Source organism: Podarcis vaucheri (genome assembly GCF_965113315.1).
Source record: "Podarcis vaucheri genome assembly, chromosome: 2".
Taxonomy (NCBI): domain Eukaryota; kingdom Metazoa; phylum Chordata; class Lepidosauria; order Squamata; family Lacertidae; genus Podarcis; species Podarcis vaucheri.
Window position 1 is genome coordinate 76,846,341 of NC_138760.1, and position 16,215 is coordinate 76,862,555.

The 16,215-nt window shown below is 48.1% G+C and overlaps 1 protein-coding gene across 1 annotated transcript in view; it reads left to right on the plus strand.

Annotated features, from left to right (window-relative positions):
* Positions 1-1,602: 1,602 nt before the first annotated feature.
* The window catches only part of APEH (acylaminoacyl-peptide hydrolase), a 67,549-nt gene continuing 52,936 nt past the window's right edge, over positions 1,603-16,215 (plus strand). The window contains exons 1-19 of the mRNA XM_082212077.1: positions 1,603-1,954; positions 4,464-4,593; positions 5,479-5,605; positions 6,533-6,623; positions 6,933-7,008; positions 7,665-7,825; positions 8,233-8,370; positions 9,105-9,196; positions 9,775-9,815; positions 9,912-10,033; positions 11,077-11,137; positions 12,167-12,264; positions 12,661-12,712; positions 13,635-13,723; positions 14,364-14,502; positions 14,876-14,959; positions 15,059-15,139; positions 15,673-15,761; positions 15,887-16,077. Of these exons, the coding sequence (XP_082068203.1) occupies positions 1,943-1,954; positions 4,464-4,593; positions 5,479-5,605; positions 6,533-6,623; positions 6,933-7,008; positions 7,665-7,825; positions 8,233-8,370; positions 9,105-9,196; positions 9,775-9,815; positions 9,912-10,033; positions 11,077-11,137; positions 12,167-12,264; positions 12,661-12,712; positions 13,635-13,723; positions 14,364-14,502; positions 14,876-14,959; positions 15,059-15,139; positions 15,673-15,761; positions 15,887-16,077 (1,874 nt within the window). The 5' untranslated portion in view covers positions 1,603-1,942. The remainder of the gene's footprint in view (positions 1,955-4,463; positions 4,594-5,478; positions 5,606-6,532; positions 6,624-6,932; positions 7,009-7,664; positions 7,826-8,232; positions 8,371-9,104; positions 9,197-9,774; positions 9,816-9,911; positions 10,034-11,076; positions 11,138-12,166; positions 12,265-12,660; positions 12,713-13,634; positions 13,724-14,363; positions 14,503-14,875; positions 14,960-15,058; positions 15,140-15,672; positions 15,762-15,886; positions 16,078-16,215) is intronic.

Below are 16,215 nucleotides of genomic sequence, written 5' to 3' on the forward strand. Positions count from 1 at the left end.
CAAGAGCTTGTGCGAGGCACCCCTTGTTTGCCAAGAGAGGTGTCTGCATTGATTCCATGGAGTCATGAAAGCGACGTGTGTGCCCTTCTGAGATGAAAGTACAGTGCATGAAGTGACAGCCAAAACCAAGCAAATGACTCCTCCTTTCCAAAGCTGCAGGTGCCGGGTACCCAAGCGGGTTAGATGGATAACTAGATCTGTTGCAAAGGCAAGACGAGAGGAACTGCTCATGAACAATCTTCCACAGTTGAATTATAAATACTTAACCGGGGGGGGGGGGCTGTGAGGAATTATGGGATGCAGGCGTATCCATAGTTCAAGTGCCATACACACAAAAACCAATGGTCTCACTCTACAAACTTTTGGACCTATTCTATTTTCTGTAACCCCTCCTTCCCTCCGCTGACTGCCAGCAGCCTGCTTTATTCTCAAAGGACACCCCTTCTGTCACCTTCCACTTCATGTGGTAAAATCAGCTTATCATAGCACCACAAATAACACAGTGGACCACAGAGCAGCTAGGGCCTTCCCTCTCCCCCTTGACTGCTGTCTAGCAGCATCACTAAGAACAGGATCCAGATGCTCAGTCCTTGGTAGGGCAGTAGAGAACCCAGTGACCTTGCCCTCTTCCCAGTGGCCATGTTCCTTTATGAAAACAGCAGAGCTAAGCAATGCTTCACCATCTGCTGAGCATCACAAGAACAGATACAGCTGAAACAGGCACAACTTTCATTGAGCAACATCAGTGATGGTAAAGGAGCATCCAAGCTGTGCTGTTGTTGTTTTTAAAAACTCTCTCACAGAAACAACTGGAAATGCTGAAGCAGCCCAGGGATTCTTACCAGCACACAGTGCAGAAAACAATGGTAACAAGACAAACTGCAGCTCCGTAATTGCTAAAACACAACCTAAGGGTGAAGGAATTACAAGTGACTTTCACATGCAATGGACACAAATTGGAAGAGGCTTTGATAATTGGCTTGCCACCCTGCCTGTGGAGCTGATAAAATTGTAAATAAGATCCAAGAACAGTTATACTGGCATGAGATTTGGTGTCCAATTATATTATTCCTGAATGCCTAGTGTGAGCCCCACACTGAACGGCATGTGGGTCTTTACTCGGCTGGACTTTACTCAAACATGCCTGAATGTCACTGTAACTGACCTGGAGGTATCAACCACACCAACCTATGTCACTACTTTTAGAAACAAACCTGTTTTCATTTCCATTAGGGCTGGTGTTTTTTTTAAAAAAAGTACATTCACAATTCAAGCTAGTAGCAGCAGAATCGCTGAACTTCATTTGACTTTTGCAAAGATAAAATTCAGATTGGAAGTAGTAGGTGGTTGAACAACCCTCATAAAAATGTAGGCTTTTCGTTCCAAGTTCCTGGCAGCCAGATGATTGCAGAAACGGTTTTAAATTTGCTGCCTCTCCCCGCCGCCGCCGCCTACACAGAAAATATGAGTCAAATTCATAATAAACACAAGCACGACATTTATTTAGGAAAGTAAAGAAACAATTTAGGATGAGAGGAGAATAAGGAGAAGTGTGGGGCTAACGTTGTGGGGTGGCCTATTTTAAGCCACTGTCCTTCAAGCCCCGCCACGAGGATCTTCGCCTGCAACACATTTTTAAGTGATTTCAAATTCACATTAGAGTGGGGAAAAGGGTCGGTTTAGAAAGACAAGAGCACGAACAGGCCGGGTGGTCAGAGACGTCCACGCCAAGCCGAGGCTTTGCCTTGCAACACAGGAAGTCGTGTCTCCAGATAAAAGCGATGACCAGGCTTCCCACTGAGCAGCGCGCGCTGATTTTGACGGGCAGGTCCACAGCCAATGGAAGTAGGCGGGACCGAAAAGGAACAGCCCCACCCACCCTGGAGGTACCGAGCGGAAGGTGACCGAACTTCCTCCGGGACTGGGCGCAGCGGCATAGGAGATGGAACCACCGGTGAGAAACGCGGGGGGGGGGAGGGGGGTTCCCCGGGTCCTCCCTCCCCCAAGAGGATGCGGGGTGGGTGGGCTGCGCCCGCCTGAAGCAGCTCCTGGCGCTCGTTGAGCAGACCTTCCCACAATGCTCCGCGCTGTTTCGGGCGGGCGTGTTTGTGTGTTGGGGTTCCCAGCAGCCCCTTCGGAGGGGCACGAACGTGTGAATGGACTCCTTTCTAGCTGTCCGCCTAGGATTGTTCCTGGGGGCGGCATACGGGCCGCGCTCCAAGGCTGCTGGCTCCCTTCCTCTCCCCCAACCTCCGCTTTTAAGAGCCGCAAGATGAGCACAACTGCAACGTGTGAAACAACTCTTCTCCACAGGCACACCCGGCCAATATGGAGATGTAATTGGGGGTGGGTGGGGAGAATGTGGCAACTCTTCTTTATATCTCCAGTCAAAAGAAAAAGTTTCTTCCTTTCGCAGTACTCCCTCCCTCAAAAAATAAAATAAAATCACGTGCACACAAGGTGGGAACCGTCACAGCTCTAAAACATTTTGTTTTTTAGCGTGTTGACCTGGCATGGTTTAAGAACCCTGAGCGCATGGGTGACTGGATGTGGCATGAATTTAGGTTGCTACAGGGGGAAAGTCTTAAGGTGGTGGCGGAGAGAGGGGTGGATATCTTTATTCTTTGTCACCACACTGTTGTTCCCATATATCAAGTGGGTTATTAGGGTAAGGTTCCTCACTTGCTTCGGAGGACTGAGTGTATGAAGTAGCTGTTGTAGCAGAGAGAACTGGACTTTGAACTCTTGCACTAAAGGAGACCTGTTGCTTTAGGGCAGGAGTGGCTGACCTGTGGCTCTTGGACACAGTGTGGCAGGTAGATTGGGTGGAGGTGTCCCTCTGCTCAGCTCTGCTGGCCTCCACCTGCACAGTGGCATCAGTCTGCCAGTATGGACCCCCCTGTTCTGCCTGCTGAGCCTACAAGTGTATGGAAGTGTCACTGGCAGGATCCCTGTCAGCAGCTGCCCACACAAAGCCCCAAAATCGGGTGATGTGAAGGCAGGGAAGGGCTGAACCAGCCTGAGATCCATTGCATTGCAAGTCAGCCTCACTGTTGATGGTACTGGACCCAGTCTCCATCCAACTGCTGCACCAGCTCCAGGCATCCCCACACCTTCCACCCTGGCCAGCCGAAACAGCATGGGTGTAGCTAATCTATAAAAACCAGCAAAAATACATAGCTAACTGAGGTTCTGCCCTCCCTAACAAAAATCCTGACTGCGCCCATGGCAGCCATGGCAATCTGATAAACAGCGCTTCTGTCTGCTCAGGGTTTGGACTTTGCAGCCTAAATGATGTTGGACTCTCAACTCCTATCATCTCTGACCATTGGTCATGTTAGCTGAGGTGGAGTCCAACATCTGGAGGGCCACAGGTTCCCTATCCTTGGTTTAGAAAAAACACAAAGGGGAGGGGGGGGAGCAGGAAGGATATAGGAAGAGTTCTTCCTGGACACCTTTCCAAACTAAATTTTGTAGTTGTCAGTGGCCCAGGGTTATTCCCTGATGGCACAAATGAAATGTTAATGAGCAAGGGAGGCAGGGAATGTTTTTAGCCTCCTCCTATTTAGCTTCAATGACAATTGATGTCCCTCTTTTGCATGGAAGTTGCTGGTTCGGGATCCTCACATGCTTGTGAACTTTTCAGATAGAAGGAGTGATAACTGGCCTTTAATTACCATGTGATTGCCTGCCCTGCCTTTCCAAAGTAAATAGTGTGCCAAATGTAGCTATTGAAACTTTGTCCTTCCACAAACCATGTTTCACTTGCTGCATTAACTTGGGCTGCTGGGCTGATGAATGTATTGGTAGTTGAAAGAGCACTTTTGCTGCAGCACCTGCAACTTGATATAGAACAGACTTCCTGGTTTTGTCTGTTTCAAAAACAAGTAGACAAGAAACGTCCAGCTCTTGTCTGTTTTGGATTTCAAACTTGGGACAAAACAAGTCTTGTGTGTCACTTTAAAGATTAACTAAGGACCCAAAAGTTCCAGAAGAAAGGACTTATAAGTAATATAGATTGTGTATTGGTTGTGGTGGGGAATGAAAAAGGAAAACTGAGCAGGAGACAGGGAGAAACATACATCCTATATCAGTGTGGCAGCTTAATTTGCTCAGAAGCAGGTGATGAGCTTCTCTCTCCTATCTACAGCAGTGATGTGATTTTTCCTGTATGCACATCAGTACATCTGCTTAGGTAGGAAAAGAAGTTAGGAGCAGCTGCTACAGCCAACCTTCCTCTAACCTGCAGAAGGTGCAAAGCCAGGACTGTTATGTCTCCAGCTAGCTGTGTGCTCTCTCTCCTTCAACTCACCAAAGTGGCCCCACCGTACATGCTTCCTGCCCTCTGTTCCAGCTTCTCACCTGGAAGCAGTTGGTACTTGCCATGAGCAAAGGTACTTGTGTTGCTTTTACCTGGAGTTTGTCCCAACTAATTACGCTGCTGCTTTCTTTTTATTGTGCAGTTGTTGAATGACGCAGAGGAGATAGCTGCTTTGTATCGTGAGCTTAGCCAGTTCCCATCTCTTTCCAGTGCCTCTATTGGGCCAGAGGTAACAACTCAGTATGGTGGGAAATACTGCAACGTTTACACAGGTAAACCCTCTCCCTCCTAGTTGCCAACATTAGTTGGGACCTGTGTTTATATTGTGATTCACTTTGGGATGCCTCATTAAAAGCAATGAGTACATTTTTCTTTGCCTTGAACCATCACTCCTGGCAAGATAAACCAGGAGACTAGCTGTCAGCACCAGGGTTTCTGTGCTTCAGTATCAAACCAACTTTCATCTTCCTCTGATGATCATAAGAAATAAAGCCCAAAGATAGAGCTGTTGGCATTCTTGACCCTGAACCAGGAATGGGCATGATGGGCCTTTTTACAATGTATAGGCGACCCTATAACTGGGCAGCTTAATGGGATTTAAAACACACAGAGAGAGACTGAAATTAACAGTAAAACAAACTACAATCCGCATCATTACATAGTCACAAATCACATTAAAACAGGTCCCTGGGTATGGTCTGAATTCACATGAGGTCACCGCTTTACTGAAGCTAAGCAGGCCTGAGTATGGTCAGTGTCTGGATGGGAGACCACCTGCCAACCACGTTGCAAGCCATGACAGAAGAAGGGTGGGATATAAATGTAAGAAAGTAAATAAAATATTTTTTTGCAGCAACAAATCAATGTAAAATGGGGGGCAATGGAATAAAATCTGCGGAAGTCAAACTAGGATGAAATCATAACTTTAGACATGGGAAAATAAAGTTATTTGACTGGTGTTGGAAATATATTAAGGTAGGTTAACAGGCAAGTCTCTTGTGTGGGGAGGCTTCTCTTGTCTGCTTCTGGTCTCGCCTGAAATAGTTGGGGGAAGAGAAGGATGGAACAGTGATGTTCGGATTTTTTTGTGGTAGAGGAAGATTGGTTCTTTCTGTGGTAGGCTGGACAGAAACTGAGTTCTCTCCCTCCCTTTACAGAGTGGGCTCAGCGAGACTTGGAAAGAGCTGAAAATATAAAATTCTGCCATCAGTACCTCATCTTCCATGACAGCCACTCCATCGTGTACTCAAGCCCCTCTGGCAATTGCACGGAAATCAAGGGAGAGTAAGTCTCTTGTTTGTTGTGTTTCACCACGCTTTCTGCAGAAACAGCAGATCACTACCCAAAGCCTTGTGCTGAAGGGGGTCTCCCAAGGATCAGCATAGCCTTGAACTTCCAGTCCTGGGATACATGTTCTGCACCAAAACAATCCAAATCCTTTAATGAGATCAGACTGCTTTATTTTCAAAATTATTTGAGAGTCCTTAATTTTGGACCGAAGGGGCCTCTAAGGCAGCTGACTGAAAATCAGAACACTAAAACAATGGTTAAGTGCCCTAATCTGCAATATCTAGCACTGTCAGAAGCCACAGGGAAAGACAAAACTGCAAACCTGCCCAGCAGCATATACTTACTGAGCAGGAACTTCTGGAAATTCCCAGTTTTTACTGCTTACTAAAGATAAGCAGACCTTGGTTGGAAGGGATGTTTCACAGCTGTGGCACCACACTTAAAAAGGCTCTCTCTTGTATCATCCTGCCCTGGGGAAACATGTAAGGCGAGGTAGTTCTTCTAATACATTATATGTATTGCCATATGTTTACTTTATTATCAAATGGCAATGGAGATGATCCACACGACCCATCCATCCCTTTCAATATCCTAGCTTGGTGTGCTTCCAAAGCCTCTTGTGTGTGGTGTTTGTTTGTTTGTTGCCCTTTGCAGCGGCAGGACCCCTTCCTTGGTGTCAGCACTGGCTGTTTCTCTCAGGACAGAGGGGCTGCTCCCTTCAGGCATAGCCAGCATGGCCTGTGATCTGAACTGATGGGGAGTTTGCGAGTCCAACAACACCTGGAGGGCCACATGTCCCCTGCTTGTCCTGGAAGGATGGGCACAGTCTGAGCTGCCTTCCTTTCTGGTACCTTTTTTGTCCTGGCCTGTGCCTGACCAAAGCCATCTTTCCTAGGCTAACCTTGCTGTTTTCCTTCTTAGGCTGCTCAGTCGGGACTCTCCCAGTGGAGCACAGAAAGCCGTTCTACGAAAGACTAGCAACACCAAAGGCGAAGAGAAACAGTTCCTAGAGGTATATATGGCTGGCTTGAAGAAAGCTGAGAGAAGAGACATACCCTGGCTCTCTAATAGGTTTCTCCTGTGTAAGGTAGACCTTCCAGAGATGCTCAGTGATTCTCAAACTATCCGTCACGCTTCCAACCCGGGAGGCAGTTGTATGGCACTCTGACTTGCGTGGCTTTTGCTTCTTTTTGTTTGAAAGGAAAGGGGTCAGTTTGTGGCTCTTTCATGTGGCTCAGAATAGGTCCGGTCTCTGGGAAGACACTGGGTACATAAGCAAAGGGGTTCAGAGACTAAATGTGCCATGTGTCTGCTCCCACAGGTGTGGGAAAAGAACCGCAAGGTGAAGAGCATCGAATTGACAGCCCTGGAGAAGCATGGCCAAGTGTATGAGGACGGTGAGCTTTCCCTGCAGCTCTGTTTCCATTTGTAAGAGACAAGTGAAGAGGATAGCTAGGCCCCAACATTCATCCTTTCCTTACAGCTCGGGAGTGCTGGTGGTGGTAGGGCGTTCTCCGATATCCCTGATATGCACTGATAAGGGGAAGTTATTTTTGAAAAGGGGACTTGGGAAACTGTCAGGGATCGGTTTGCAGAGAAGGGGGGAGACACCAGAATGTACAGAGAGCATCCTCTGATGAGCAGCTGTACTTCGTCAGAGTCAGGGGAAGAGAGACTGTCAGGAGACACGGAAGATGAGAGAGAGAGAAGCCCAATGGCTGCTGTAAAAGAGAGAAAAGAGCAGCTTCCGGTGCTTAGTTTTTCACGTAAGGAAAGGAAAAGAAGAGGGGGGTTTCCAAGGCTTTTCTGCTGGAGGGGGAACAGGCGAGAACCACTTCCGGAATCTGCCAGCGATTGAGGCAGACATGCTTTCAAGACCTCTGCACGATACATAAGCTTTTGCACTCAATAAATCCTGTAAAAGACACGCTGGAGTCCTGAGCTGTTATCTTCGCAAGCACCCACATATCACCCTGACAGAAACCTAGGAATGCTTCTGGTCATTGCATTTTTGATTGAGTGAAATCTGTTGTCATCTTGTTCCCTGCCCCAGACCAATTTGGCTGCTTGGCCTGGTCACACTCCGAGACGCACCTTCTCTACGTGGCGGAGAAGAAGCGCCCCAAGGCTGAGTCGTTCTTTAAGCCAAAAGCCCCTGAGCTGAGCAGCGAAGAGGAGCTGGCCAAGACAGAGCGACGAGATAAAGCCATTAAGGTAAAATGAACTTCTGCTTTGCCTTGTGTCCTGCGAGCCAGTATTTCAGTTTCTCTTCATCATCACCATATGCCATTTTTTTCCATACTCAAAGCATCTCTGTTCATAAGGCAGTGCACTACCAATTACACTTATACCTGAAATGCAGTAAAGCTAATGCTTGCATCTTGAACAGTTGCCTCTGAGGGAGCAGTTGCCTCCAAGGGTGATGTCCCTGCAGTGGAACTGCGGCGTTTGTAAGCAAATGTGTGTGTGGGCTTCCTCACTCTTCAGGAAGTGGGAAGTACTTGACTGACGCCAAGTTGAAAACCAGTGATGCGGGCCCTGGCAATCTCCCAGGCAGGTGAGACTCCCTTTGCTGTCACTCGAGCTGCCTCTGCATCAGGCTCTCTCTTTGCTTTTCCTAGGGAGAGCAGTTTGTGTTCTACGAAGACTGGGGGGAGACCCTGGTGGCTAAAAGCACCCCTGTGCTGTGTGTATTGGACATTGAGAGCAACAACGTTTCGGTCCTGGAGAGTGTTCCAGAGCACATCTCCCCTGGGCAGGTCAGTACAGGATAAACTGAGGGAGAAGGTTGGCACCCAGGTAAGCCCAGTTGGATAAGGGTATTTTTATTTATTTTAAATACTTGCATTCTGCCTTCTAGCCCCAAGGAGGGGCTCTAAAAGCAACTTACAGAAGATTCCCACAAGTTTGGTATCTGGAACAGAAACACTGTGGAGTCATCCTCGGTGTTGCCTGTTACCCCCACCCCCAAAAGTGTTATTTGCCAACTCCGATACTATAATAGCTGTTCCAAAATGGCTAGGATATAGCGGGAAGGACTCTGTGCTTGCCAGCCAAGATGCTGCTTTCCTGGAAAGATAATTTCAAAATTATCTTCCAAGACAAGAGCCAGGGGGTGTTCCCCATCCATTTAATTCCAGGTTTCCATGGTACAGTCATACCTCATGTTACGTTTGCTTCACGTTACGTTTTTTCAGGTTGCGTCCCGCGGTGACCCGGAAGTGCCAGAAAGGGTTACTTCCGGGTTTCGCCACTTTCGCGTGCGCACAATCGCCAAATCGCGCCACACACCTGCGCAGATACAGCGCTTCAGGTTGCGAACGGGCCTCCAGAATGGATCCCGTTTGCAACCAGAAGTACCACTGTATATATTAGCTGGGTCATTATGCATCTGCTGTTGTCTTCCAACCTATCTTAACCCCGCACGCTGGAGATGTGCTAGAGTCACCCGCCTGCCTCTCCACACCTGACATGGCCTTCCCTTCTCCCCCAGGCCTTCTGGGCTCCAGGCGACACTGGGGTGGTGTTCACAGGCTGGTGGCACGAGCCCTTCCGCCTAGGGTTGAGGTACTGCACCAATCGCAGGTAAGTTTCCTACCAGGACAAGTAAGAATCCAAATGGGATTGACTATATTAGATAGATGAGGGACCAAATGGGGGAGTGGGCCTACGAACATTCTGGAGTCTTTGGGGTTGGAGGTGCTTTGTATGCCTGCAAAACACACCTGTAGCCAGGGAGGATGTGGTCTTGTGACTATGGAAGAGCTTGTGTGGCTTCATGCAGATGAAGTAGGCACCCAGATTGGACTTGGGCCCTTTTCGATTCTAGAACTTGCCCATTTCCTGTTTGGGAACCACCCTGCTGCCTCATCAGGAAGAAGTCACCTCTTGACCCTGTCCTTTTAAACAGGGGGGGGGGATTGTTTTTGTTTGTTACTATGTTATGTATTTTTGTGATTTTATATTGTAAACCACCCTGTGATCCTCAGATGAAGGTCGGTATAAAAATGTAATTAATAATAGTATTCCTGTTATGTTCCTGTCTGGGTGATGAATGAGACACTAGCTTGCAGAGAGAAGATAGATGTCCCCACCCCCTTAGCCAGTCTCACGTGGTGCTCTTCCATGTAAGCTCCACTTCTGTTTTGTGGTTTTCCTTCCAGATCAGCTATCTTCTATGTGGACCTGACAGGTGGTCGTTGTGGTGAGACATGTTTTCCTGTTGGTTTATCATCATCATCAGCCATGCAGTGACTTCTCAGTCCTCTCTCTTAATTCACTGTCTCCCTTCCCATTGCAGAGCTGTTATCAGACGACAACAAAGCCATTTGGTCTCCACGCCTGAGCCCAGACCAATGTCGCATTGTGTACCTGGAGAACCCGGCTTCTGGGCCCCACCAACAGTGCAGTCGTCTCTGCATGGTGAGTATTGCTTTTGAGCCTTGAGTCTTTGCATGAGAGACGAATAAGCTCCTGCCCTCTATATAGACTTCGGAGGTGAAGGCACCAGGAATGCTTCTGAACTGGGCCCAGAGATAGCAGGGGACCAAGATTGAGTTTTCATTTTGAAAAATGTAAATATCCAGCCCTTTCCAGAAAGAAGGTTGTTACAAAGCAAAATGCGGAGTAACCCACTGCTTTGTAAGAAATGAGTCGGCTCCTGTCTTTCTGTGCTGAAGCTGAAGGAGTACAGTCACAGTTGTGCATGACTGATGAGCACCGTAGAGAAATATTAGTCACATACACACCAGGGAAAAACAAATTACAGCTTCACAATGTGTTACAGTTCGTGAAAATTGAGGTTTTTGCCTGGTTTGGAGTTGGCACTGGGGGAGAGCAGTGTCAGGTAGAAATTCAACAGGTCACATATTTTCTAGGACAGAAACACAATTATGGGGAAAGTTCCAGCTTTTGGCCTCCCAGACATCTTATTACTTGTGTGTGGCCCCTGATTTATTGTTGGGTGCTCCTCCCTGCCCGCGGAAGAGAATGTCAATTTGTATGTATTTGCATATGGCCCAATTTTTTTGCAAATCGGAGGCCTCTTCTGCAGATAGGGAAGTGGGCCCAATCCCCATGCAGAAAGTCCTGTTGGCAGCTTTGTGAACAAGTCATTGAGCTCTTTGGCCTTTGCCAAACTGTTGTGTGAGAGATCAGACAAAGCTCTGCATGAGCCTGAGTAAATTCTGCCTTGTTGACAACTATAGTGGGGAATCCGTATTTGCTGGCAGGGGTTATGAGGGTTCCTTCTTGGAGAGCTTGGTCAGAGGAATTGAGGCAGAGCTCCTCGGTGAGAGCATAAGGAGAGCCAAGGCCTGTCATTGTCCACCCAGAACTATCACATCAGGCCACCTCAGCACCTCCGTGAAGCATGTCTTGATGCTGTAAAATATTTGTGGGGCAGGAAGCTGTCCACTGCCACATCCTTTTTTGATGCCTTTTGATCTCTCCCCCCCCCCCCACAGTACGACTGGTACACAAAGCTCACTTCTGTCGTGGTGGAGATTGTGCCTCGGCAGAGCCAAGGTGTGTATTACAACCGTGCTGGAGCTCCCAGGGGTGTTTGATGGAATCCGATGGAACCCTGTGGGTGCGCCAAGCGTTCCATGTGCAACAACAAGCGAAGCCAAATGTTAGGACTGCTGCATATCACGCACAGTCATGTATCTTCTTCAGAATGGCCAACATTTATCACTGCGTAAACTACAGAAGTGTGGAATGTGAAATCCGCCTACAGGGCTGTGGATGGTTTGGGAGAAACAAGGTGATGTTAAGGAGGAACGAAAGGAGGAGATTCTGGGGCAATAGGGAAAAGACTTGAGCATTGGGAAAACATGAAAACCAGCCACAGGCGGCTCATGGCACCTTCTCTATTAGGGTGTCTCTGGAAGCACCCCTTGGAATCTTTCTATACGTGTTGGAAGCCGCCTAGGGTGGCTGGAGCAACCCAGCCAGTGGAGCATAAATAATAAAATAATAATAATTATTATTATTATTAGAAGCAGCAGCAGCTTCTTTGCCTGCCTCAAGTTTGGAATCAGCAATGGCAATTAGGTTCTGTGTCTTCAGCAAGTATTTTTCAGCAGAATCTTTTGCCAGTTTTTTTCAGGAATTCAGAATCCACATCTACTTTGCCATTAGAAAAGCAGGCTCAGTCGGCAGATCCTGGCTGTGGAATATCACGGGGACTGGCTGCAAAGAGGGATTGGGGGGGCCTTGGAATATATATGAAGAGAGACAGCATCACAGCTGACCTTCTCATTAGGCAGGGTGAAGTCACTTGTTATAGGTGGCAGATTATTATCATTTTTGTTACCCTGAAAGGGCAGGAAATTGACAAGAATTGAATTTATTTTTTATCATTTTTACCACTCTGGGGAATGCCAGTTGGGGTTTTTTGTTGTTTTTTTGCCGTGGTGTCAGAATTTCATGGGCTATTTCTGACTGGCATCCATGAAAGGGGCTTATCATGTGGCTTCCTGGCCCAGGGGCATCCCTGTGTTTTCCACCGGAAGGGCAGCTGTTGTTTCAGTGAAGGCGCTTTGTCTCTTACAGGTGACTTCACTGGGATCTATAGCACAGCACTGTCAGAGCACTGCTGGGCAGCAGACAGCCAGAGGATTGTGCTGGACACAATTCAACGTAGCAGGCAGGTAAGAACGAAGCGTAGATCACCTTGAGCTTCAGACTGAAGCCACGGGTAGTTCGGGCAAACTAAGCACAAAGGGTACCTCCAATCGAAGGCTTTATTTGGCAACAGGCAAATTGAATCAGCACATCTAATACCTTTAAACTTCATGGGGATCTCACATTGATCCATATAACAAAGCAAAGGATTATAGCACTATCTGAACATTTGGCTCTTTCCAAATAGTGTGGTGGAGAAGGGATTGTTGTGCAAATCTTGCAGAACCTTGCTTGTGTGTGTGTGTGTGTGTGTGTGTGTGTGTGTCTCCCCATTGATAAATTGCAGGACAGCTTGTTGTGTGAGAAGGTGCTTTCTGGATGCAACTGAGAGTAGATCTCTCTCATGCTGTCTTTTCCTCTAGGAGCTGATTGTAGTTGATACAGTGTCAGGCAGTGTGTGCTCTCTGACCAAGGGTAAGTAGCAAACTTGATAACTTGGCCCTCCATACTTAGTTCCTTCCAGTAACTGCAGTCTATGCTGTGTCCTGCCACTGCAATCCTCTGATCTTCTGGCAGAAGTGAGTCCTAATTTGTTTAATCCGTTTGGGGCAAAGCTATTCAAAGAGAACAGACAAGCCATCTTGCAGTCTGTTGTTCAGGGAGTTCTTCAGACCTTTGTCATCAGCTAGCACAGTTGGAGATAATTGTATCTGGTGTCCTCACTTGCTTATCTTTTGCTTTTCTCCACCCTTTTTAGTATCACACTATACTGCCTTTGTAAGCATTTGGGTGAAAGATGCACCCCAAGCCAATATCTTTATCCTAGTTTCTTAATGCCCACTGATCATCCAATGTGAACACCCCCATTGTTCTACTGACCTTTGCTTCACATGCACTGCCCTCTTCTCCAACCCCCTCCAAATTTTGCCAATGCTGCGTTCTTAATTTTAGTTCAGGTTCCAGCCGTCAGCAGTTGGAAATTGGGATGCATCCAACAAAGCCAGAACACTTGCAGAATGACTTATGTTTGCACAACAGACCTTTCCCTATCTCCTTACCCCACGACAACCCCCTCCCAGATCTATTCTGGGAGTTTCCCCAAGCCCTGGAGCCAATGGGGGGAGGAGAGTGAGGCGAACCTCCATTGCACAAGCAGGAGGACTTCTCTGGATGCAACCCATTTTGTTGCATATTCCGTCCATTTTTATAAATTTTTCCGCATGTCAATTCAGTTTTTCTCTGCCCCAAAGCTTTGCTCATGACAGGCCAGCTTGCCCAGGCCTTCAGTGCTCAAATGCAAACATACCAGATCAGAAACAAAGCGGCGAGGGTTGCACACTCCACCTGAGCACAGAATACGGGGGAAGAGAAAAACTTTGTTCTTTTACTAACCTAGGTTCCCATCTTGGAAGCTGGGCCCTGCTCACTGTCGACCGAGATCTGCTGGTGGCCAGATTCTCCACTCCAAACTGCCCTCCCATGCTTGTAAGTGTCCAGTGGCCAAAGGTTGGGCAGAGGGACCTGGGCTCAGAATTGCTTGTTGCAGTAATTCTAAAATAATACTTCCTGTGCTTTCTGTCACTTTACATTTTGCTTAGGATTACTCAAATATTAAATAGACCAAGCCTGTAGACTTTGACTTAGGAACTGGCCTGTATCAAATTAATCAGTCGGGGCCCCAAGTGTCAAAAACTTGTTTGGCTGTGATTGCACAAACTTTGTGGCCGGGATGCAACATCCTATTAGTTATGTGCTTAACCGATTCTTTTTTGGGGGGAGGGAGGGAATTCTGATGAGGGCAAAATATGAGGCACTGGGGATCATGTTTTGTTGCCCATAGTACAGTTTTTTACAGCCAAAGCTGAAACAGCACAGAGGCTGTAGGGTCAAGGATTTTCGGCAGTGCAGTGTGTAATGATTAAGAGCCCAGGGACAGAACACAACGTCGACCCCCTGTCCCCAGTATTTCCATTGGGCTTGCCTCTATTTTTCTTTTCAAATATCAGATGTGTGCTGCTATTTAGCGGACATGCTCTGCTCCTTATGTTCTGGGTGACCTTGTGTGGTCCGAGTAAGAGAGATCTGCTCCAGTGGTGCTGGATTCCTCTATGTCCTCTTGCTGCAGATGGTGGCCTTCCTGCCTCCTGCTGGCAAGGAAGCTAAAGTTAACTGGGTGTGCCTGGAAGAAGCCAGCCCAATTCAAGAAATCTCTTGGGATGTTCGTACCCTGCAGCCTCCTCCAGAACAGGACAACCCCCAGTATGGTGAGGACCCAGAGAAAAAGAATTGGACAGACATCGCCAGAGATCAAGGAATTTAATTCCCTGCTTTGAGCCAGGGAAGAAATTAGGGCATTAAGGTTGTGATATGCAGATTGTGGGAGGAAATTGACACCACTCACTCACGCTAGATCTGCCATTGCAGGGAGATGGAATTATCCTCCTCTCCTTCCCCTGTGTATTGTTCTGGGAAGTTCTCCTGACCCTCCACAGCAGATTGGAGGGAAGCACAGGGGGGGAGGCCTGTTGCTTTAGTGGGAGCCCTTGCGTTGACTTCTGTGAGTGTACTGGGTTAGTTGAATCTAGGCCTTTGTGCCTGACTTTCACCAGATCTGCAAACTGTGGTCTTTCCTCACAGCGGGCCTCAGTTTTGAAGCCATCCTACTGCGGCCCACTCAGGCGCCAAAGAAGGCCAAGTTTCCATTAGTGGTGTCACCTCATGGTAAGTACTTTGTCTTCATCACTCCCTTCCCCTCATTCAAGGCACAGGGTGATTCCTTCGCCCTTCATCTCACTGGCACTCCCGCCTTCTCCTTTGCAGGAGGCCCACACTCAGTGTTCACCACCAGCTGGATGCTGTACCCAGCACTCCTCTGTCGGATGGGGTTTGCTGTGCTGCTGGGTAAGTGGTGGCCCAGAGCATTCTCAGTCACCCAGTGGGCTGGTGGGGTCTCAGTTTATCTTTGAATAGGGCATCACAATTAGGAGACTGGACTGTCAATGGATCCTCTCCCATGACAGTGGTAAATGACTGCAGCGTGGTCCAAAACATTTGGCCTTTTCCTGCCTAGTCCAGTCTGTCTCAGTTGCTCAACAGGTGTGCTAGGGGAGTGACACTGGAGGAGGAATGACAGTAGTCAAGTTCAGGTAGCAGGTAGGGAGAGCTGGAGATTCCTGCCATGGTATCATCCTTCCTTCTATGACGATAGACTGCTCTGCCTCCTTTCTTTTAGCAATGCTTTGTGCCACTGGGGAAGTGGTAATTCTGCGTTGATTTGTTTTGGATGTTTGTATGTGATGCCAATAAAAGGTTTGAGGATGATGATTAGAGGAAGCATCCTCCTGCCCAGTGATTCTGCAGCCTGGTTGAGCAGAGTGACAGGTATAGCAAAGAACTGGAGATCTCAATGAGCCTGTTTTTCTCCCTTCCCTAAGTGAATTACCGAGGATCACTAGGCTTTGGCCAGGACAGCGTGGACTCCCTTCCAGGGAAAGTGGGCAGTCAGGATGTCAAGGATGTGCAGGTAAGAGGGTTGCAATCCCCCTTTCCAGGGCAAGCAGGGAGGGGTGGGGAGCTGTAGATTTTTTCACTGGTGGGAAGATGCTGCAGTGCTGTTTCCCCCCCTTGCACCCACCACCTTCTTTGCAGTTCTGTGTGGAACAGGTGCTACAGGAGGAACTGACGGATCCACAGAGAGTGGCCGTGTTTGGTGGCTCCCATGGAGGCTTCCTATCCTGCCATCTCATCGGCCAATACCCTGGCACCTACAAGGCTTGTGTGGCCAGGAATCCCGTGGTCAACGTGGCCTCCATGGTCGGAAGCACTGACATCCCTGACTGGTGCGTACCAAAGGCAGCCTGAGCAGCTGCAGTTTCTCCTTCATGCCTGTGGCTGCTGTAATGAGGACACAAGAAGGACCATACACTCCTGCATCCTATTCTCCCAGTGACCAGTCAGCTGCTGATGGGAAGCCTGCA